Source organism: Salvelinus sp. IW2-2015, linkage group LG1 (assembly GCF_002910315.2).
Source record: "Salvelinus sp. IW2-2015 linkage group LG1, ASM291031v2, whole genome shotgun sequence".
In the NCBI taxonomy this organism is placed as follows: Eukaryota; Metazoa; Chordata; class Actinopteri; order Salmoniformes; family Salmonidae; genus Salvelinus; species Salvelinus sp. IW2-2015.
Window position 1 is genome coordinate 32,178,301 of NC_036838.1, and position 24,353 is coordinate 32,202,653.

General features: G+C 41.3%; 1 protein-coding gene across 1 annotated transcript in view; it reads right to left on the reverse strand.

Moving 5' to 3' along the window:
• LOC111965484 (SAP domain-containing ribonucleoprotein) overlaps positions 1-24,353 on the reverse strand; it is a 60,976-nt gene that overhangs the window by 17,343 nt on the left and 19,280 nt on the right. Inside the window, exon 9 of the mRNA XM_023989663.2 lies at positions 18,314-18,382. Coding sequence (XP_023845431.1) covers positions 18,314-18,382 — 69 coding nt within the window. The remainder of the gene's footprint in view (positions 1-18,313; positions 18,383-24,353) is intronic.

Here is a 24,353-nt window from a genome sequence, read left to right on the forward strand (position 1 = left end):
ATACTTCCAAAGTTGTGGCAAAATGGCTTAAGGACAACAAAGTCAAGGTATTGGAGTGACCATCACAAAACTCTGACCTCAATCCTATAGAAAATGTGTGGGCAGAACTGGAAAAAGCGTGTGCGAGCAAGGAGGCCTACAAACCTGATTCAGTTACACCAGCTCTGTCAGGAGGAAGGGCCAAAATTCACCCAACTTATTGTGGGAAGCTTGTGGAAGGCTATCCGAAACGTTTGACCCAAGTTAAACAATTTAAAGGCAATGCTACCAAATACTAATTGAGTGCATGTAAACGTCTGACCCACTGCGAATGTGATGAAATAAATAAATGCTGAAATAAATCATTCTCTCTACTATTATTCTGACATTTCACATTCTTAAAATAAAGTGGTGATCGTAACTGACCTAAGACAGGGAATTTTTACTAGGATTAAATGTCAGGAATTGTGAAAAACTGAGTTTAAATGTATTTGGCTAAGGTGTATGTAAACTTCCGACTTCAACTGTATACACAATACCCCATAATGACAAAGTCAAAACATGTTTTTCAAAAGCACTGCTAGAGAACCATTTTCAAGTCTCGCCATACATTTTCAAGCCGGTTTAAGTCAAAACTGTAACTCGTCCACTTAGGAACATTCAAGACCATTTTCTAGTACATGAAACACTGACGTCACTCACTGATGCGCGCAACTTTTGGCGGCAGTAAGAAAGCCATCGCCATCTGTGCCCATTCAACATACCCTAGATTTACGTTTTTATTACTTCTAAACAAAATCCCTTTTTTGGGATTCTCATACGTTTTGATTCTTGCTTGAACCATCGCTAAGATTGTATTTGGTTGTGATCTTTGCAAAATACTGTAACTAGTTTGGATGCAGTAGTTGTTAGCTAGAATCCTAACTCTCATTGATATATGCTGTCGTAAAAGCTTGCCAAAGTGCCATTTTACGGGTTGAAGTTTAACTGTTTTTTCAGTATAATTCAGTTGATTTGCAATGATGACAAACATTACATTAAGCAGGACATTCATATGAGCCTTAAAATCCAATTACAATCCAAAAGTAGTGTGAAATTAATTCATAAGCAACATGCAAATATAGGCTTTTGTTGCCGTTCTATAAGAACTCCCCCTTGTTCTGCCACCAACTTGCACGCATCGTCATCGTGCGGCAATGTTTGTAAACACAGAAAGGGGTCCAGGTCTTCTTGGTAAGCAACTCCAGTAAAGATTTGGCCTTGTGTTTTATGTTATTGTCCTGCTGAAAGGTGAATTTGTCTCCCAGTGTCTGTTGGAAAGCAGATTGAACCAGGYTTTCCTCTAGGATTTTGCCTTGCTTAGCTCTATTCCGTTTATCTTTATCCTAAAAAAACTCCCTAGTCCTTGCCGATGACAAGAATACCCATAACATGATGCAAGCCACCACCATTTGCCCCAAACATAACACTGTGTATTCAGGACAAAAAGTTAATTTGCACTATTACAGTAATGCGTTACTCCAAACAGGATGCATGCTTTAGAATATTTTTATTCTGTACAGGCTTCCTTTTTACTCTGCCATTTATGTTAGTATTGTGGAGTAACTACAATGTTGTTGATCCATCCTCAGTTTTCTCCTATCACAGCCATTTAACTTTGTAACCATTTAAAAATCACCATTGGCCTCATGGTGAAATCACCGAGTGGTTTCCTTCCTCTCCGCCAATTGATTTAGGAAGGGCGCCTGTATCTTTGTAGTGACTGGGTATATTGATACACCATCCAAAATGTAAAATGTATAACTACACCATGCTCAAAGGGCTTTTTTACCCATCTACCTATAGGTGCCCTTCTTTGCAAACCATAGGAAAAACTCCCTGGTCTTTGTGGTTGAATCTGTGTTTGAAATTCACTGCTCGACTGAGGGACCTTACAGATAATTGTATGCGGGGTGTACAGAGATGCGGTAGTCATTTAAAAATCATGTTAGACACTATTATTGCAGACAGAGTGAGTCCATGCAACTTATTACGTGACTTGTTAAGCACATTTTTACTCCTGAACTTATTTAGGCTTTCCATAACAAAAGGGTTGAATACTTATTGACTCAAGACATTTCAGCTTTTTATTTAAATGTGTAAAAACATAATACCCCATAGTGTCAAAGTGGAATTATGTGTAGATCAGTGACACAAAATCCAAATTTAATCAATTTTAAATTCAATTTTTCAATTTTAAACACAACAAAATGTGGAAAAAGTCAAGGGGAAAAAGTCAACTACTTGAAAATATTGACCAACTAATCAACTTGGCATTTAACCATCTTGCTGCTCAACTATGCAATTAGTGAGTGCAGGTTGTTTTTCTCATATATATATTTTTTTAACACTGTTTGGACTTAGGTGACCCAAAAAAAACACTTAGGCAGCCCACCCAAGGATTTCATTGGCAGAAAAATCCCTGTAGTGTACTCAGCAGTGACTACTTGGGAGCTAGCCATCATTAGCTTGGAGCCCTGTATTAGCATTAGCAGAAGTAAATTAGAGCGCTCTTACAAGACACGTCACAACAAGAGTGGTCTGAACACAAGAGTGGAGAACCAATATATTTTTTTAACAATAGTTACATTTAGGCCATGTTGTTGACCCAGAGATCCAATTAAAGAACACACGGTCAGATAGCAAAATAAAATCATTCAAATTCCAGTTGCTTGGTAATGACAAAAACAAAATCTCAACGTAAGCCACTGTAACCGATTGTATCTTCAAGCCTCTTTACCTTATAAATGGTTCTCTTTCTCTCTCCAGCTAATCCACCTCTACCTTCTCACTTCTCTCCCTAACACCAGCTGCCAGCACTGCTGCACCAATAATACTTTCTTAATTAGTGGTTTAGACAATCACGTTAGTCCAATCACGCCTCCCAAACACAGCCAGGTCCACAGGCGCGTCACCCGCTCTCGGGTCCCTGCCCCCGATCCCCGGGGACCCCTCATTAGAGACACCACCCCTCCTTTCCAGGTCGGACTGGAACGCTCAGCATGGGGCTGAGGTGGAGTAATGAGGGTTCGGTCATAACCAAGTCCGCAAGGAAATGAGATTCGGATAATGAAAAGGCAGTGGGGGTGAGGTATCACTGGTAACTAAAGCTCTCTTAGCCCTAACCACGCATACCTCAGGGACATGGCTTCTTTGGGCAATTACATAATGCTGGAGAAGATCCTGCTGTACCATGGCGTGCGAGCAGGGGAGAGGGAAAGAAGGGCAGTTTTGGGTTGATAATTAATTCAGGAACAGGGATTATAAAAGGCTGAAACTGACTGAAATTACAGATCTGTATGAGGAAATTCATCACCACCAGCTACTACTAAATCACAGTAACATAATTACCAGAAGGCTATCATTAGCCTTTTACTTCGCTTAAAAAGACAATACTAACTTTCAAATTGGTACAAGTTGTTTTACAGATGTAAAACATTAGTGAATGTGATGTAATATGACAGTAAATGACAGCAAAGCCAATGAGGTTGCTGGCAGAGATAATTTAATAGATGATTCAATAGCAACAGCAGATGAAATTTTCATGCAGACCGCAATTGAGTAATCGTGTATGAAGGCCTTACCAAACAAGAAAACTTAAGGACCCAGTGCAGTCAAAAACATGATTTTCCTGTGTTTTACATATTCCCACACTATGAGGTTAGAAAAATACTGTGAAATTGATAATGCCATTTTAGTGTAAAAACTGTTATAAAAGACCACCTGAAATTTCAGCCTGTTTTGGTGGGATAGAGTTTTGGTCTGCCTGTCAGGCGGTAAATTAGTTAAAGCATAGAAATGTGAGTTATAGATCTGTCACTCATTGAACGCAAGTCTAAGAAACAGTAGAGCTGTTCAATGTGCGCTATTTCTATCCGCCCCGTTTAGATTTTTTTTCTTTCTGTTTTGTACACCAGCTTCAAACAACTGAAAATACAAATTATTTTGAAAATATATTTCACAGCAGTTTAGACGGTACACTATACTTGCTTACTCTGTCACAAACTGAATTTAGGCAAACTATTTGATTTTTAGCAACCAGGAAATGACATTGCGATTTCCGCATAGTGCATCTTTAAATCCAGACTAAATACAATTTAACTTTATTTCTGGCTTAATATATATCTCTAAATGTATAAATGAAAGATACATTTGCCATTTGGATCACTTCAAAGTGATACCAATAAAGGTTTTACTAATTATAAGTACAGCAGCTTTGTTTACAAATTGCAGGTCAGATTTCTCCAGGAAATTTAATGCATATGCCTATTGATAATTTCTCTTACGCACTTTCTCTGTCCCTCTGATCCATGTATGACTACAGCAACACATCAACAATACATATCTAGCTACATGTACATATATCCTTCTCAATACAAATAAGACTCATGAATGAGAGTTGAGTGATACAGAATAAACTTGTAATTTAGCTGACAAATGCATGTCGTAATGGTTAAAAACCGCTTAAGGATAGGACCATTAATTATTATTTTTTTAAATCACCTAAAATTACATATCCAAATCTAACTGCCTGTAGATCAGGACCTGAAGCAAGGATATGCATATTCTTGAAACCATTTGAAAAGGAAACACTTTGAAGTTTGTGGAATTGTTAAATTGATGTAGGAGAATATAACACATTAGATCTGGTAATAGATATTACGAACAAACACAGCAGGGATTCAAACTGTAGAACCCAGCTCCTACATTTGAATATAAAATTGATTTTATCAAACAAAACTATGATACATTTTATCTCTGGGACCCTCAGGATGACAAATCAGAGCAAGATTACTGAATGTAATCAAACCAGTTGTCGTGATAAGTTGTTTGTTGTTGTGCACTCTCAAACAATAGCATGGTATTATTTCACTGTAATAGCTACTGTAAATTGGACAGTGCAGTTAGATTAACAATAATTTAAGCTTTCTACCCATATAAGACATGTCTATGTCCTGGAATGTTGGCTCTTACTTACAACTTCATTCTAGTGACATTAGCGCACGTTAGCAACAACCGTCCCGGTATAGGGACACAGACGCCTTAGAGGTTAATAATATTGTCTCCTGGCTGTCAGTCCGTCTGCCTGTTTGTGCGACAGGTGACGATACGCAGGAGCACAGATTGGTGGGTCTGTCATTACAAAGTTGCTTTGATGTTGCTAGCTTGAGCTTCTAAATGAAAACTGGAATTGTGGGTGATTTTCATTCAGCAAGGGATTGAGAATATTTTCCTAGTCAAACACTTGCTAGTTCGATCACATTTCAGACTTCTTAGCACGGCCAGTGCCAGCAGCATGCTGGACACTATGGATAATAATCACAAATCCAGCTCTATCTACTGGTATGCAAGTGAAGAAAACTAGCTAGAAACAGATCGATCGACACACATTGCTTGCAAATGTGCATAGCCTACCGGCGGGTGATTATGCCAACAGCCAAATAAACGTTCATGCACTTGCAAACTTTACTGGAGTTGATAGCTGGCTAATTGTTTTCCTCTTGGATGTGGAGTTTACTACTGTAACCTTTTGATGGTGAATTTATTTAACCCTATATTTGCTGAGGTTGGACTTTTCCAGGCAAGTGTTTACACTGCAAGAAATCAAGCAGATAATGGTGCTACTGTTGCACTGCAGTAGGTGGCCTATATTGTTGAACTTGTCTATTAAATTAAAATACAATTTTACTGCTGTAACATTCATAGTTGACTCCACATGTAAATTGTAATTTTTATACAGTAGAGTAATCTACATGCTCGTTGTAGGCTACAAGCAAACCAGAACACAGCTGTGTGATACTGACTGATCGAAGGGTGGTTGGCCCAGCGGCTGCTATGAGAACTCTTATATGGAGCATGTTATGACGTCTTGCCTGAGTTTGTTTTGTCGCCCCAACAGTTTGATATTTCATAATCGTAWATGACGTAATGGCTTTATAGACCAATAAGAAAGAGAGTTCCAAACAGCTAGTTTTCAGTTTYCCCCCTCCCCACTCAGACCACTTCCAGACAATCCTAGCAAAATTCTTGCTTGAGAAATTGCTCTTCCTAAGAAGTGATTTGTTTCTTTTTGAACATTTTGACTGAAAACAATCACAGTAACATACTTAATTGTTACCCATAAAATAATTTGATATTTTGATATTGAGATAGAAATGGCTGCATTGGGCCTTTAAATGGTTAACCAATTAAAACAAGAATAAACAAACCCTGTTTAAAAAAGGCTCCTCTCATGTCCTTGTGTAGCTGCAAAGTGGGTTAGCTGGCAGAGGCTTGCCACAATGACATCATACAAAGAGGGTGCACTGGGAAGAGGAACCAATGACCTGACCCGAGGCTCAGTTCCTAGATTTAGGAAACCATGCGTACTCTCTCCAAACCTTGTAAATCCCATGTGCACTTCTCACAGTGTTCAGGTTTTGCCTTATCCCATAAAAAACAACAAATTAAATACAAATAAATTCTTTGTCAGTGTGAGGTCTTGATATAAGCTTACTGATACATAAAAGATATAGCCTATGGCTCTAATATGACCATACAAGTAGTAGATTGACAACTCAAATTTAGAAAGATTGGAATTTATAAATTTTCATCCATTTATTTAAAATTAGAACCATACATTGCCCCCTTTTCTAAATGGAATACACACTTCAAATAGGATCACTGACCAACCTCCTTCACTGCTGTCTTTCTAAAAGGGTTGAAATGGAAACCTTGRGGAAAGGCGAGGGCATAAACTTGGACCACGGGAGAAATTGGGCGTGGGGCAAGTGGTTGAGGTTGTGGGGGTGCTCTCCTAACAATGGGGGAACACAGTTAATACCCCGGCCACTCGAATGGACACAATCTGGAGGAGTGAGGCTGTGTAGGCCTCTGTGTGGAAGGAGCTCTTGATTTAGTTACACAGCTGAAACAAGAGCCTTTCACTTGCAAACAATGGACTGCTTTTCTGAGGGCTAGTGCTGGACAAGTGAGGAGCAAATTGTGTGTGTGGTGTGGTGTGTGTGTGTGTGTGTGTGTGTGTGTGTGTGTGTGTGTGTCTCAGAGTGAGTATGTGTTATAAGAAAAGAAATCATCTACTGCTGAAGTACTTTACGAGAGCCTGCTTTAAACAGAGAGAGGCCTAAGTGCGTAAGTCTCCATGGGAATCTTAGCTTGTTAGGGGGGCCTTTCTCCCTCCCTCTGGCTCTCCCCCGCTGTATTCCTGGACCAATGCAATTGTTTATTTTCGCCTATTGAGGTTGCTCCATTCACTGGCTTTCACATTTAACCAGCTCAATTGGAGTGAGAAAGCACTTATTCGGAGGAAAGAAATGTAGCATTCCATTGACAGAACAGTAAGGCTGTAGCAGCAATAATTTAATTATTTTAAAAGAAAAGAGTTCAACTGACTGTGAGGGAACAACGTCAATCACATCAAGAGGGTGATTGCATCAAAATCTTATCTGAGCAGATGAGAATGGCAGCGTAGGAGCACATCACCTTGACGTTACAGAGCAAAGCTGTTTCAACAAAGCACAGAGTCCACAAAGGTCCTGTAGAATAGAGCACAGAACCCTGAAGGGGAGAAGTTCCTTCTCCCTGCTCTGCTAACTGAACCTCAGTCCTGACAGAACAATGCTGTGCTCTGCTGCCCCTAGAGCCTGCTCCCATGTGTTACTGTTGTTGCCTTCTCTTCCCAGCCTGGACTGGCCTTGCCTAGCCTAGTCACCCTGGCACAATAGCTCTGAGGTGGACAAGCAAGCTCTTCTCTCCAGGTGGCTGGCCGGTTGCAGTGACAGACCCCTTCTCTGTAACAATCACCGTGGCTGCCAGGGCCTTTCTCCATCCTGTCACTAGCCATTATCCCTGACCAGCGAGAGCCTCTCAAGGACAATCAAACAGGATAGTGGATTCGAGTGGGGGGCATTGACCAAAATCTGATGTACACCCCTCCCCTCACAGCGCAAGCCTCATAGCAGGAGGGACGACAACACAAAAGACAAAGGAAGGATTCAAATGTGTGAGAGGGGTGAGGTAAGGGTTAAGTCAGGTTCACTGATTACCTCCCATCAAGAAAAAAAAAAAGATTTGCAAATTGACAGATCTACTGTCCAACGGTGACAGTGTTCTCAATAGCATGACTACATTCTACTAACGACAGCCATATCGTCACAATACATAACAAAACATGTAAGTTACAATCCCTGAACAGATCAATTGAGAGATGCCACCATCTTCCATAAGGCGATAAAGTCCACACTATAAAAGCTACTGTATGTGTGTAACTTAAGAATAAAGTTCAATACAGAAAAAGTGGTGTACCAAAAAAGAAAACGCCTCAACTGAAAATTGACATTTTGTACTTTTCACTTATCTTTTAACTAATAAATATGTTACCTGTGTGACGGTTGTCCTATGCCCTGTCACTTAATCTAAAGAATTGTCTTTATGAATAACTAGACATTGATTAAGCAAATTATTTATTATGAGAAAAACACTTATTGTATGTACAGTGCATTCGGAAAGTATTCAGACCCCTTGACTTTTTCCACATTTTACAGCCTTATTCTAAAATGGGTTGAATAAAAAAAATATCGCAATCTACACACAATACCCCATAATGACAAAGCAAAAACAGGTATTTAGACATTTTTGCAAATGGAAGAAGTTTAGAACCACCAAGACTATTCCTAGAGCTGGCCACCCGGCCAAACTGAGCAATCGGGGGAGAAGGGCCTTGGTCAGGGAGGTGACCAAGAACCCGATGGTCACTCTGACAGAGCTCCAGAGTTCCTATGTTGAGATGGGAGAACCTTCCAAAAGGACAACCATCTCTGCAGCACTCCACCAAATCAGGCCTTTACAGTAGAGTGGCCAGACGGAAGCCACTCCTCAGTAAAAGGCACATGACAGCCGCTTGGAGTTTGCCAAGAGGCATCTAAAAGGACTCAGACCATAAGAAACAAGATTCTCTGGTCTGATGAAACCAAGACTGAACTCTTTGGCCTGAATGCTAAGTGTCAAATCTGGAGGAAACCTGGCACCATCCCTACGGTGAAGTATGGTGGTGGCAGCATCATGCTGTGTGGATGTTTTTCAGCGGCAGAAACTGGGAGACTAGTCAGGATCGAGGGAAATATGAACTGTGCAAAGAGAGATCCTTGATGAAAACCTGCTCCAGAATGCTAAGGACCTCAGACTTGGGCGAAGGTTCGCCTTCGACCCAAAGCACACAGCCAAGGCAACGTAGGAGTGTCTTCGGGACAAGTCTCTGAATGTCCTTGAGTGGCCCAGCCAGAGGCCGGACTTGAACCCGATCGAACAACTCTGGAGAGACATGAAAAAAGCTGTGCAGTGACGCTCCCCATCCAACGTGACAGAGCTTGAGAGGATCTGCAGAGAAGAATGGGAGAATCTCCCCAAATACAGGTGTACCAAGCTCATAGTGTCATACCCAAGAAGACTCGAGGCTGTAATCGCTGCCAAAGGTGCTTCAACAACGTACCGAGTAAAGGGTCTGAATACTTACGCAACGTAATATTTCATTTAATTTTTAATACATTTGCAAAAATAAAAAGAATTACGTTTTTGCTTTGTCTTTATGGTGTATTGTGTGTAGATTGATGAGGTAAAAAAAAAAACATTTAATCCATTTTAGAACAAGGCTGCAACGTATTTTTTGTGTTAAAAGTCAAGGGGTCTGAATACTTTACGAATGTACTGTATGTGTAGTTAGCGATGTTCTCCCGTTGTTTGATTATGGATCACCGGTTAAAGAAAGAAACATTTGGTTGCTTGACGTAACACCGGTTCTATGATAATATGAGTGAGGTCTCTCACTATGGGTATATGATTCAAGGAAGCTCCAATCACACATCTGTTGTAGACAGACACGAGCGATGGCGAATAGTTGGAAGCCCCCAATCTTTTATAAGGCTCCGTCATCCCCTACTAGCTTTACTTTCCAAGTATATGTTTTCTTCTTGCAAAGCGTGAAGGGAAACGTGGTGAAAGACGTCACTCATTATCATAGAACGGGGTTACGTCAAGTAACCCAAAGGTTAATTTCAAAATACTTGTTTGATCTCTTTTACGATGGGGATATAGCCAACTCCCGTAGTTCTCATATACTCTCCGAAGCCAGGTTGTCTAGACAGAATCAACCCCCAGAAGTCCCGACACTAAGCACCGTATGCTCTAACGAGGGGGTTCCCCAACATGGAGCATTACAGATCTCTTGAACAGAGATGCCCTTAAACAATGCTCATGACGCAGCCAAACTTGCAGTGGAATGAGCTCTCAGGCCCTCTGAAGGTGGTAAACCGTTGCTATTATAGGCCACTATAATAGCATCCACTATCCAATGGGATAAGAGCCGGCGAGAAATGGGCCTCCCTGCGTGGGGAGGTGCCCAAGAGACAAAGAGCTAGTCGCTCTTTCTAAGGGCTCTTGTCCTGTCCATGTAGATGCTCCACAAGCGGTGGAGACGCCATTCCTCCAAAATGGAAAAAGGCAGTGGGTGAAAGGCTGACAGGTCCAAAGTGAGTCTATTGTAAGCACTACTTACTTTAGGCACAAAAGCGGGGTTAGGTTGTCGGGTAACATTGGACAACCCAGGGGCAAAGTGCAGGCATGAGTGGTGGACAGACAGTGCGTGCAGCTCTCCCACTCGCTATGCGGATGTAATGGCTAAAAGTAAAGCAGTTTTAAATGAGATAAGTCTCACTTCCCAGCTTTCCAGCGGCGGCTGTGAAATGGCCTCAAGCACAATAGATAGGTCCCAGGATGGGACTAGCTTCTTGGATAGCGGGTGAAAGCGACGCCGCCCTTCATAAAATGTCAGATAAGGGGGTGTCTCGCCTCTGTATCGTTGTTGAAGCTTATATAGAGAACCCTTGGTTTACTAAGGAACTTACAAAAATCATAAGGGAACGAAATGCTATGGTGGGCTAAAGCAAGAGGGACTGGTTTGGCAGATGATTGGATGGCTTTTAAACGTCTTTGAAATATGGGTGTGGCTATGATCCATAAATTGAAAGCAGACCACTACCTGAAATCTAATTCACAAAATTCAAATAATCCATCCAAATTTTGGCAAGTAGTGAAAGGTTTGGAGTGCAGAAAAGATACACAGCTTCCTTAACAATTGTTGGTCGACACACAGATTGTAACTGAGAGAACTTCCATTCTGAAAGCCTTGAACCAGCATTTTTTAGATGCAGGCAGTTTATTTGAAAAGGTCAAAAGGTATAATTGAGCCCCCTATAAATTTACCTGACACCCCTGTGCACTCCTTCACCAGGTTCTCCTTTTCATCCTTCTCTGTTTCAGAAGTGTGTAAAGCCCTGAAAGAAATTGATTTTTTTAAATCCCCATGGCACTGATGAACTAGACCCCCGCCTCCTACACCTAGCCGCAGACATCATTGCTCCCCCCTTAAAACCTCTCTTGGGTACATGAGACGTTAGCGTCCCACCTCTTCAACAGCCAGTGAAACTGCTGGGCGCCAAATTCAAATACAGAAATACTCATTATAAAAATTCAGAAAACAAAACATATTTTACATAGGTTTAAAGATTAACTTCTTGTGAATCCAACCACGGTGTCAGATTATAAAAATGCTTTACGGCGAAAAGCATACCTTACGATTATTTGAGAACATAGCCTACGAGACAAATCATTACAAACAGTAACCAGCCAAGTAGAACAGTTACACAAGTCAGAAATAGAGATAAAATTAATCCCTTACCTTTGATGATCTTCATATGGTTGCACTCAGCAGACATTCATTTACTCAATAAATGTTCCTTTTGTTCGATAAAGTCTCTTTATATCCAAAAACCTCTGTTTTGTTCGYGCGTTTTCTTCAGTAATCCACAGGCTCAAACGCAATCAAAACAGGAAGACAAAAAAATCCAAATTGTATCCGTAAAGTTCATAGAAACATGTCAAACGATGTTTATATTCAATCCTCGGGTTGTTTTTAGCCTAAATAATCGATAATATTTCAACCGGACAATAACGTCGTCAATTTAAAAGTTAAACAAGAAACGCACTCTCTCGGTCTCGCGCATGAAAAACGTCTGTGACACTTTAGGGTCCACTCATTCAGACTGCTCTTACTTCCTCATTTTTCAGAATACAAGCCTGAAACAATTTCTAAAGACTGTTGACATCTAGTGGAAGACATAGAAACTGCAATTTGAGTCCTAAGTCAATGGATACTGTAATGTCATTGAATAGAAAACTACAAAAACAAAAAACAAACTACTTCCTGAATGGATTTTTCTCAGGTTTTCGCCTGCCAAATCAGTTCTGTTATACTCACAGACACTATTTTAACAGTTTTGGAAACTTTAGAGTGTTTTCTATCCATATCTACCAGTTATATGCATATCATATCTTCTGGGCCCGAGAAGCAGGCAGTTTAATTTGGGCATGCATTTCATCCAAAATTCCAAATGCTGCCCCCTACCCTAGAGAAGTTAACATGTATTTTTAACCTTACGCTTGATGTTAAGGAAATTCCCAAGTTATGGAAATCTGCTTTTGTACTGCCTCTCCTGAAAAGTGGAGATCCCTCGCTACTTGACAACTATCGACCCATATCAAAATTGTCTGTACTGTCAAATGTACTGGAGTCCTTAGTTAGTAGGCAGCTAAAGACCTACTTCCAAGAAAACAACATCTTAAATGGAATGCAATCAGGTGTTAGGTCTGGCCACAGCACTGTTTCAGCAACATTGAAGGTGTTAAATGACATCCACTATGCTCTTGATAAGAAGTTACATTGTGTGTCCGTTTTTATCGATTTGTCGAAGGCGTGGACCATGTTGTGTTAGTGCAAAGGTTAAAATGTTGTGGAATTACTGGTCATGCTCTAGATTGGTTTATAAATTACCTATCAAATCGTACACAATGTGTAATGGCAGATGGTTGTAAATCTGAGTCCATAGAGGTGTGCTCAGGTGTTCCGCAAGGTTCTATTTTGGGCCCACTGTTGTTTATTTTGTATATCAACAACATTGGGGATCTTATTGAAACAGCGGATGTTCATTTTTATGCAGATGATACTGTTCTTTATTCAAGTGGTAGTAGTTTATATTTAGCTTTTGAAAATGCCCAAAGAGCATTTAACATCATACAACAGAATCTGTATGATTTAAAGCTGATTCTAAATTCGGGTAAAACAAAATGCATGATATTTTCAAATGCCAGGCATGTTACAAATCATGTCATTGCTACATTGGCTGGACATACTATAGAGCATGTTAAAGTGTAGAAATATTTGGGTGTGTGGGTTGATGATAAGCTGAGCTTCACTGTGCATGTAGAGAACTTGATAAGGAAGCTCAAGCTGAAAACAGGATTTTATTACCGACATAAGGCTTGTTTTTCTTTTGAGGCCAGGAAGGAGCTGGTACGATGTACATTACTGTCAGTTTTAGATTTTAGTGATGTTATATATATGCAGGCCTCAGCCACTACCCTGAGAGCACTTGATTCAGTGTATCATGCAGCCCTCAGGTTTATTACAAATCAGAAACGTCTAACACATCATTGTGATCTCTACAGCTCTGTTGGCTGGTCGTCATTGACCTTGCGTAGGCTTAAACACTGGTATACACTGATTTATAAGGCCATATTGGGTAAAATGCCATTTTATCTCTGTTCTTTTTTAGTCAGGTCAATAAATAAATATCAATTACGGTCCCATTCTGATTTGCTTCTAACAGTACCAAAAATTAGAACAGGTCATGGTAGAAATAGTTTCAGTTACTTAGCACCGTGGTCCTGGAATTCTCTCCTGAACATTTTAAAATGTGATGATCTAGTTTCGTTGGTGGAGTTTAAACACTTGATCGATGTATATATCATAGAAGAGTGTAATTGTTTTAGGCCAGCTGTTTTTAGTAAATGTTTGTGTTTTTAATGTAATATGTAATTGTTGTACTGTATGTGTGTTTATAGTTTTGTTTAATGTTGTGTTAGTGTATGTAAGTTGTTTTGTCTGAAACGTTGTTCCCCTGCTGCTATTGGACCAGGTTTCTCTTGGAAAAGAGATATTATCTCAATGAGAAAAAACCTGTATAAATAAAGTAAAATAAAAATAAAATATAGCAGGCAGAGATGGTCCCGCAGAAAGCAATGTACCTCTGAAAATGAGCATAGAAAGGGAGTAACCCGTTTCCGCTCGCCATCATCTCTCAAACACACGCCATTCGTTGTCATAAAGTGAGTGTGTAGAGGGGCCTAGCGCTCTGAATAGTCTCCACAACACAGAACGGTAGGCATGTCACAGTAAAGGGCAACTTCATCACTTTTTAACCTCATTTTCATTATCTCCAGCACAGTATTTTTTATTTTTTTTATTTCACCTTTATTTAACCAGGTAGGCTAGTTGAGAACAAGTTCTCATTTGCAACTGCGACCTGGCCAAGATAAAGCATAGCAGTGTGAACAGACAACACAGAGTTACACATGGAGTATCAGGTCAACATATGTGAAAACGTCACGTTTTGGAGAAGAAAAAAAAAGTTTCAAAGTTCATAGCATTTTGAAAATAGTGATTTTCAAACATTGAGATTCGGGGTAACGTGGGGAGAAAGCAAATACCCTCCCTTGGGCTAGAACTCGTTGCAGGTTTTGTAAAAAAAACAATTTTTTCATTTTAATCCTAACCTGTGATTTCACAGAGAAGCATTTTCTTAAGACCTTTCTTATCTTTTTAACTACAGATCATAGAAACACGCTGTGTTCATTAATGTAGACACTTGTTTGGTGCTGGAGATGATGAATATAAGGTTGAAAAATGGCAGAGCTGCCCTTCAAGATTCATCCTATCACGGAACAGGCACAAAGAGCCAGCATGTACGGACGAGGACGGAAAATCTCTGTTTGCTTGGGTCAACAGATCCCTGCATAACGGTAACTGCCAGGGCTGGTCGTTCCCTCACTCTGGAGAGAGTGGGAAGAATCAGACAGAGGGGGAAAAGTGTAAAGACACACCCTTGGCAATGGGTGTGCCATCACGTCCACCCATGGTGGCGCATCGTCGCTTGCCAGTGTAAAGAACAGTGGGCAGTGTGCGTTTACGCACAATGCCAAAAGATCTACGGACGCCTGTTCGTATTTCTCCCATATTTGGGCCACTACAAAAGAGGTGAGGTTCCCACTACCCGTACAAGGGATTCCCTCTGGACAACAAGTCCGCTTCTGTATTCATTATGGGTCACATGTAAAGAAAGGAGCTGTACTCTGCTCCACAGAAGGAGTTTGTGAAGGTGCATGGTTTGGGTGCCACCCTGGCGGTTGATGTATGCCACTGCAGTCATATTGTCCATTCTGATCAGAACGTTACGATTCTGAATAAAAAGGCAGAAATTGCTGTAGAGCTAGAAGCACTGTAAGACAGTGGAGGTCATCAACGCCAATATACAGAGATCCTTTCTGTGACCGTATGCCCCAGCCTGAACACGAAGAGGCATAGGCGGAATGACGTGACTCGCCTCTCTGATTGGGTGGCCCGGAAATAAATATTATTTATTCTGACGCCCAGATATTCTGTTCTGTGCGGGCACCAAACAGCTCTTTATTGGATTGATCCTGAGACCAAGCTCTGTGAGGTGGATTGTAAGGATAGCCGTGTCTCTAACTGCTTGCTCCTGTGTGTGGGTACAAAGCAGGTAGTCATCTATATACAGTACACAGAGATTCTGAGCCCCCTGCACCTCAGTGGGTTCAATGCCACCTCCACACATTGTTGAAAATCTGAGGGGCTAGTAATAGTCCAAATGGACCAGTGAGATACTTATAGGCCATGCCCTGAAAGGCGAACTTGAGAAACATCCTATGTGCTGGCAGAATGTTTATGAAAATAAGCATCCTGCAGATCGACAGTAGTGAAAGAATCGCCTTAACAAATGGAGCGAGACAGCACATTGTGCGTAAGCATACAGAACATTAACTTTTATCAGATGGCTGTTGAGAACCCATAGGTCCGGGACAGGGCTAACTAGTAATTCTAGGAATTTAGTGCTTGGCTTACTTTGCCCAGTACAGGGACTGCAGTAGCTATAACTCTGGGAGAGAAGGTTCTGTCAGCCGGGTTGTATGTGTACTACTCAAAGCCTGACTTTTGGTTCCATACAGCTCAGTGGGATAAACACCTAGCTAGCTAGCTAAACAATGGTCCATAATCCCAACTCATAACGTTACTACCCTGCATGAATCTACAGGTAGCCAACCAACCAGGCTCAATGTTAGCTAGCTAATATTAGGCGAAAACTAGCAATGGCTCTGAGATACGAATAATATTATTACACAGACCATACATGTAACGTTAGCTAGCGAGCTAGGCAGCTAACGTTACCTAGCTAGCTAACAGTACACTAACTTGAAATGAAAACGACTTTGACAAAATTAGAAACTTGTAATATATCTGAAAATGTAGCTAGCTCTCTTATCCGTATACATGGATTGACGCTTCACCCTCTCTGTCACGGATGCCATGGTTGCCCTTAGTTTGAAGATGTAATCCGGAGACAGGTGTTTTATACAACAGCCTTTGGTGGGTTCTCTTTTAGACTCTGATTGCAAATATGCAGACAAACACAAGAATTTTCTCCATCTCCTTAGCTATCAGACTTTAATTCTACTGATTTCAAAACTCGGGCCTCCAGAAAGTGGAGAGCAACACTTATGCAGTTCTACTACGTGAAATCTTTCAAAAAAGCCGCTTTAGATAGGATTACCTACACATACTGACCAGATTATGTTATATACAGAAGTGTGCTATATGGCAGACCAATCCGAACTCATCTCTCGGCATGTCCAGCCCACTCATTATCTCAGCCAATCATGGCTAGCGGGAAGGTTGCTGACTTTTTCCGTGGATAAACAAACTAGGCTCATAATTTAACAATTGTATTCGTATTTACAGACGGCATTCAAGTYTGTTATTAAGGCACATGAAAGTTCACGTTCCAGAAGGCATTTCTACCAAAAAACGCATTTTGATAAAATAAAATAAAGTTTACGTTCAAATGGCKCTCCTGTAAAGAAGTAGTGACGCGTGACATATGCCTAGCTTCCTGGGTCTACTTAAAAAAAATAATGTATTTATTTAATTAATATGCAAAAATAGAGAAAATCAGAAAGGGGGGAAATACTTTTCCACGGCACTGTATGTATACATCATTGTCAAAATTGATTGTACCTTTATTAAATTTTAGCCAAATTTGGTTATGCCAAATTATGATTACACCGGAGTCCCGACCCTGTTTAATGTTTTTATGTTTGATTGATGGTAGTAAACCTTCTCTGTAGCTTGAGGGACACGGAGTATCAATGCCTCCACAACACCATGTTTCGAGAAGGATTATGATGTCTTGTCCCTTGACATATTTAAGAAATTCTGGATTTGCTGTTTTAGAACAAAAATACAAACAGTATATGCCCTGGATATTCCAAGAGCTGATAGTTAATAATCTCATTCATAATAAGTGATATTCACTGGTTTGAGTAAAGTACATTGATAGTTCATTTAAGGCAATCAAGTCAATTTAAATAAATTAGGCTCTAATCAATAGATTTCACATGACTGGGAATAAAGGTGTCTCTGCTGGTCACAGATACCTTCAAAAAAATGGTAATGGCGTGGATCAGAAAACTAGTCAGTATCTGGTGTGATCACCATTTGCCTCATGCAGTGAGACACATCTCCTTTGCATAGAATTGATCAAGCTCTTGATTTTGCGGCCTGTGGAATGTTGAYCCACTCCTCTTCAATGGCTGTGCGAAGTTGCTGGATATTGCCGTGAACTGGAACACGCTGTCCTACATGTCGATCCAGAGCATCCCAAACATGCTCAATGGGTGACATGTCTGGTCAGTATGCAGGCAATGGAAGAACTGTGACATTTTTAGCTTCCAGGAACTGTGTACAGATCCTTGCAACATGGGGCCGTGCATTATCATGCTGAAACATGAGGTAATGGCAGCAGATGAATAGCACGACAATGGGCCAAAGGATCTCATCATGGTATCTCTGTTCATTCAAATTGCCATCAATGAAATGCAACCGTGTTCGTTGACCGTAGCTTATGCCTGCCCATACCATAACCCCACCGCCACCATGGGGCACTCTGTTCACTACGTTGACATCAGCAAACCGTTCGCCCACACGACGCCATACAGGATAGAGAGAGAGCGATATATAGAAGAGAGCGATCAAGAGAAGAGAACGATCGAGAGAAGACGAGCAGGTGTTCACATAATTTTGGTTATGTAGTGAATTCATGAGTCAGCTTACCGTTTTGGCGACAGAGGAGACGTTCATGCCAAAGCGCTCTGCCCGCTTCTTCAGGACCTCAACGCTGACCTAACGCCACAGAGGGAGGAGAGGTGTTATTTATGTGCTCCATAAAGACAAGTCAGGTGTTCACAAATTCCTATTCATAACATCACATTGAAAAAGCGAGGAAAACCAAATCCTGTCATCCTCTTACAAACAGAAAACCACAGGCTTGTTCTTCTCCAATAAACAGGGATGCAAACAGGTGAGGGTCCAAAAAGGTGACAATTTGCATATTACTTACATATTGTCAGAGAATAACAAGTACCTATTTGAACAATCTCAATACTCCTAACTTTCCAAACCACAATAGACAGAGAAAATTGTGTCCTGCGGTATTGGGGAGTTAGGCTCTTTGGTCTGGGTTTAAGGTTAATTATGACATGATCATCTGTCTCCCCAGACAGAGTTCGGATTTTCTTATTTACTTGTTGTGGACATGTATTTTCCAGTGGGTTTAATGAAGAAGTGTAAGGTGAAGGTCTAAGCTATCTGCTAAATAACTACTTTATTTTCAGCCAACATTAAACAACTCTGTCTCATTTTAATATAATCTGACCTGTCATACACGACTCATAACCCCCATTATTTTTACAAAAATTATTTTAATGCTCATAATAATAAACAGTAACCGTCTGTAAATTGCATGACCTGGCTTGTCTATCTTTACATTTATTTTTTTATACGTGGGAGGGGTGTGCTGCAATCCCTTGACATAAGTCTTTGCATCTAATTTCAGCCAGGCCCAGCTCCACTTGAACCTCAAACCTGACTCAAGCTTAGACAGTGACTCCCTCTCCTAAAACTCTCTCATTCTGAAAACGAAAGCATAAATTACACTATTTAATACAAAGATGCCAACAACACAGTATGATAACACAGTATAATAATAAGTACATTTGATTTTCTAATTTCCTAAATAATAACTAGAGACTACCTACAGTGTGATAATGTGGGTTTGCCTAAGGTAAGTACTCAAACACGGCACTAGCGTGTACCTATTCATTGGTATCATTGTTAGAGTATTGGAACATTATGACCCCAGTATACACCGTTGTTGTGCAGCTGCCCGCGCTACCATGCTAGGTTTAGTAACAAAGCAACCAAGTTTATAAAGTTACTCCCTCGCTTCCTCCAATGCATATAAGTGTTCCGTGGGTTATTAGACAGACATGTGAAGTAAGCTGAGGCAACACATAGTTAGTGGAGGCATGCAGGTGGTAATGTTAGCTTGCCAACTTAGATGCTAACGTAGCTAGCTGGCTAACATCAACTAGCTAATGTTAACTTTGTGTGTAATAATTTGTGCTATTGAAACATACACGCAACTATAATTAGCTTTTCATCAAGTATAATCGCAGCATTATTTCGAACACAGGTTACTTACCTCGAGTTGCATTCCAAATTTCCCAGACAGGAACAAAGTTTTTGCATGGAATGTGTGATGACACAGCCGCCAAAGAAGCAATCACACAGCGATCACACAGGGAGAAGATATTTTTTGCCCCTCTCTTTTATAGCTCAATGGGAGATACACACTGCGTCTGCCCACTTTTCGTCAGACCCCCACGTTTTTTTTTACAGCTCTACACGGTTCACGTGGATGACTATTTTGAGATCAAAGCAATGAATATCACCGAAAAATGATGCCTGCAAGGCTGTCGGAAGGGTGGTGGGGAGGTAGGGAGTGTTCAGGTTTCGGATTCCCTCACCCTTTTTTCAGGGTTTAGATCTTTCAATCACATATTTCTTATATAAAAACCAAAAAATGGATGTTCTAAGTAAACAACAATGCTAAAACCACACCAGGAGACCACTTTTGAGGTCTGGGAAAAATGTTGACATTTTTAATGTAGTTATTACCCTTGTCACGTTCTGACCTTAGTTCCTTTGTTATGTCTTTATTTTAGTTTGGTCAGGGCGTGAGTTAGGGTGGGCATTCTATGTTGTTTTTCTATGTTTTGTTCTATGATTATATTTCTATGTGTTTGGCCTAGTATGGTTCCCAATCAGAGGCAGGTGTCAGTCGTTGTCTCTGATTGGGAGCCATATTTAGGTAGCCTGTTTTTCATTGTGTTTTGTGTGTGATTATTTTCTGTGTAGTGGATGTCACCTTAGGGGACTGTTTTGGTTGTTTGTTTGTACTTTTGTTATTTTGTTCAGTGTTCATTTGATTTATTAAATTCTCATTATGGACACTTACCACGCTGCACATTGGTCCGATCCTTGCTACTCCTTCTCAGACGAAGAGGACGAAACCCGTTACAACCCTTTAATTCAAGTTTGCATGCACCTAGCAGTTTTTTGGTTAGCAGTGTTTCCGTAGAGTATACTGGATTGATTCAAATAATCACAATCTCATTCTGTCAAGTAAGCTACTTTGTAGCTAGTTAACATTTAAACGCCCACACCGGTAGAAATCCACTTTTTTGAGCTGAAAGATAATGGCCAGACCTTAACCATGTTGTTGGCGCCGACAGAGATGGTCGCCTCGCTTCAGGTCCTTAGAAAACTATGCAGTAATTTGTTTTTTTWATGTACTATTTCTTACATTGTTAGCCCAGAAAATGTTGTTATTACATACAGCCGGGAAGAACTATTGGATATAAAAGCGATGTGAACTTACCATCATTTCGACCAGGAATACATCTTTCCCAAAGCGGATCCATTGTTCGGACCTCCACCCTGGACATACGATCTTATCCCAGAGGCCGACCCAAATCAACGCGGTCACCACAGGAGAGGCAGACGGAGCGGCCTACTGCTCAGACTCAGAAGACGAGCACACCATCCACCTTCCTAGCATATTACTCGCCAATGTCCAATCTCTAGATAACAAGGTGTACGAAATTAGGGCACGAGTTGCCTTCCAGAGAGACATCAGAGATTGTAACATTCTCTGTTTCACGGAAACATGGCTCACTCGGGATACGTTGTCAGAGTCGGTACAGCCACCCGGTTTCTTCACGCATCGTGCAAACGGAAACAAACATCTCTCTGGTAAGAAGAAGGGGGTGTATGCCTTATGATTAACGACTCATGGTGAAATCACAACAACATACAGGAACTCAAGTCCTTTTGTTCACCTTACCTAGAATTCCTTACAATCAAATGCCGACCGCATTATCTTCCAAGAGAATTCTCTTCGATTATAGTCAAAGCCATGTATATCCCCCCCAAGCAGTTACCTCGTCGGCCCTGAAAGAACTTCACTGGACTCCATGCAAACTGGAAACCATACATCCTGAGGCTGCATTTATTGTAGCTGGGGATTTTAACAAAGCTAACCTAAGATCAATACTCCCTAAATTCTATCAGCATATCGAATGCGCGACACGAGCTGTCAGAATTCTGAATCATTGCTACTCGAACTTCCACGATGCACACAAAGGCCTCCCGTGCCCTGGCTTCGACAAATCTGACCATGAATCCATTTTGTTGCTCCCAGCCTATAGACAGAAACTAAAACAGGAAACGCCCGTGAACAGGTCAATACAACGCTGGTCTGACCAATCGGAATCCACGCTTCAAGATTGCTTAGATCACGTGGACTGGGATATGTTCCGGATAGCCTCAGACAACAACATTGATGTATACGCTGACTCGGTGAGTGAGTTTATAAGCAAGTGCATTTGAGAAGTCGTACCTACCCGCTGTGACTATTAAAACCTTCCCTAACCAGAAACTGTGGATTAATGGCAGCATTTGCGCAATACCTGAAAGCGCGAGCCACCACTTTTAATCATGGCAAGGCGATCACGGATTACAAAAAAGCAAAACAGCCCCGTTGCGGACATCGACGTCTTGCTCCCAGACAAATTAAACAACTTCTTTGCTCGCTTTGAGAACAATACAGTGCCACTGACACGGCCTGCTACCAAAGCCTGCGGGGGTCTCCTACTCCGTGGCTGACGTGAGTAAAACATTTAAATGTGTTAACCCTCGCAGTGCTGCCGACCTAGACGGCATCCCTAGCCGCGTCCTCAGAGCATGCGCAGACCAGCTGGCKGGTGTGTTTACGGACATATTCAACCAATTCCTATCCCAGTCTGTTGTCCCCACATGCTTCAAGATGGCCACCATTGTTCCTGTTCCCAAGAAAGCTAAGGTAACTGAGCTAAACGACTACCGCCCCGTAGCACTCACTTCCGTCATCATGAAGTGCTTTGAAAGACTAGTCAAGGATCATATCACCTCCACCCTACTGGACACCCTAGACCCACTCCAGTTTGCTTACCGCCCCAATAGATCCACTGACAATGCAATCGCCATCTAACTGCACACTGCCCTATCCCATCTGGATAAGAGGAATACCTATGTAAGAATGCTGTTCATTGACTACAGCTTAGCATTTAACACCATAATACCCTCCAAACTCGTCATTAAGCTCGAGACCCTGGGTCTTGACCCTGCCCTGAGCAACTGGGTGCTGGACTTTCTGACGGCCAGGTAGGAAACAACATCTCCACCCCGCTGATCCTCAACACTGGGTCCCCACAAGGGTGCGTCCTCAGCCCTCTCCTGTACTCCCTGTTCACCCATGACTGCGTGGCCATGCAAGCCAACTCAATCATCAAGTTTGCAGACGACACTACAGTGGTAGGCCTGATTACCACCAACGACAAGACGGCGTATAGGGAGGAGGTGAGGGCCCTCGGAGTGTGGTGTCAGGAAAATAACCTCTCACTCAACTTCAACAAAACTAAGGAGATGATCGTGGACTACAGGAAACAGCAGAGGGAGCCCGGGTCAGTAGTGGAGAAGGTGGAAAGTTATGTTCCTCGGCGTACACATCACTGACAAACTGAAATGGTTCACCCACACAGACAGCGTGGTGAAGAAGGCGCAACAGCGCCTCTTCAACCTCAGGAGGATGAGGAAATTTGCCTTGTCATCTAAAACACTCACAAACTTTTACAGATACAAAATCGAGAGCATCCTGTTGGGCTGTATCACCGCCTGGTACGGCAATTGCGCCGCCCTAAACTGCAAGGCTCTCCAGAGGGTAGTGCGGTCTGCACATGGCAAACTACCTGCCCTCCAGGACACCTACAGCACCCAATGTCACAGGAAGGCCAAAAAGATAATCTAGGACAACAACCACCCGAGCCACTGCCTGTTCACCCCACTATCATCCAGAAGGCGAGGTCAGTACAGGTGCATCAAAGCTGGGACTGAGAGACTGAAAAATAGCTTCTATCTCAAGGCCATCAGACTGTTAAACAGCCATCACTAACATAGAGAGGCTGCTGCCAACATACAGACTAAAATCTCTGGCCACTTAAATAAATTGACTTAATAAAGGTTTCACTAGTCACTTTAAATAACACCACTGTAATAATGCTTACATATCCTACATTACTCATCTCATATGTATATAATGTATTCTATACCATCTACTGCATCTTGCCTATGTCGCACGCCATCGCTCATCCATATATTTATATGTACATATTCTATTCATCCCTTTACATTTGTGTGTATAAGGTAGTTGTTGTGAATTTGTTAGATTACTTGTTAGAGTTCGGAACTAGAAGCACAAGCATTTCGCTACACTCGCATGAACATCTGCTAACCATGTGTATGTGACCAATAAACATTTATTTGATTTGTTGCACAACGATTTAGTCAAAGTATGATATATTTGGGCTTGAAGTGACAAATCTGAACTGCCCACTTTGTTTTGTATTTTCCTATGATTTGACATAGAAATTATTTTCAGCCTACGTTTCATTTTATTTGAATGTTACTACCTACCAGCATGACATTGTTGAGTTACTACTCTTCGCAACTGAGATGAGTCAAACAGCCCCGTGTCCACGGATCAAATTAAAATAGGGTGAGCAAACTTATGTTTTTGCACTTCACACTTATATACAAATATATATATTTTTTTTTTCAGGGTGACAGTCACAGTAAGCACACGCATACAACAAATGAAGTAACAGTACACCCATCATAATTACTTTTCATCAAAAGTAAACAATCGTCAGTTTTA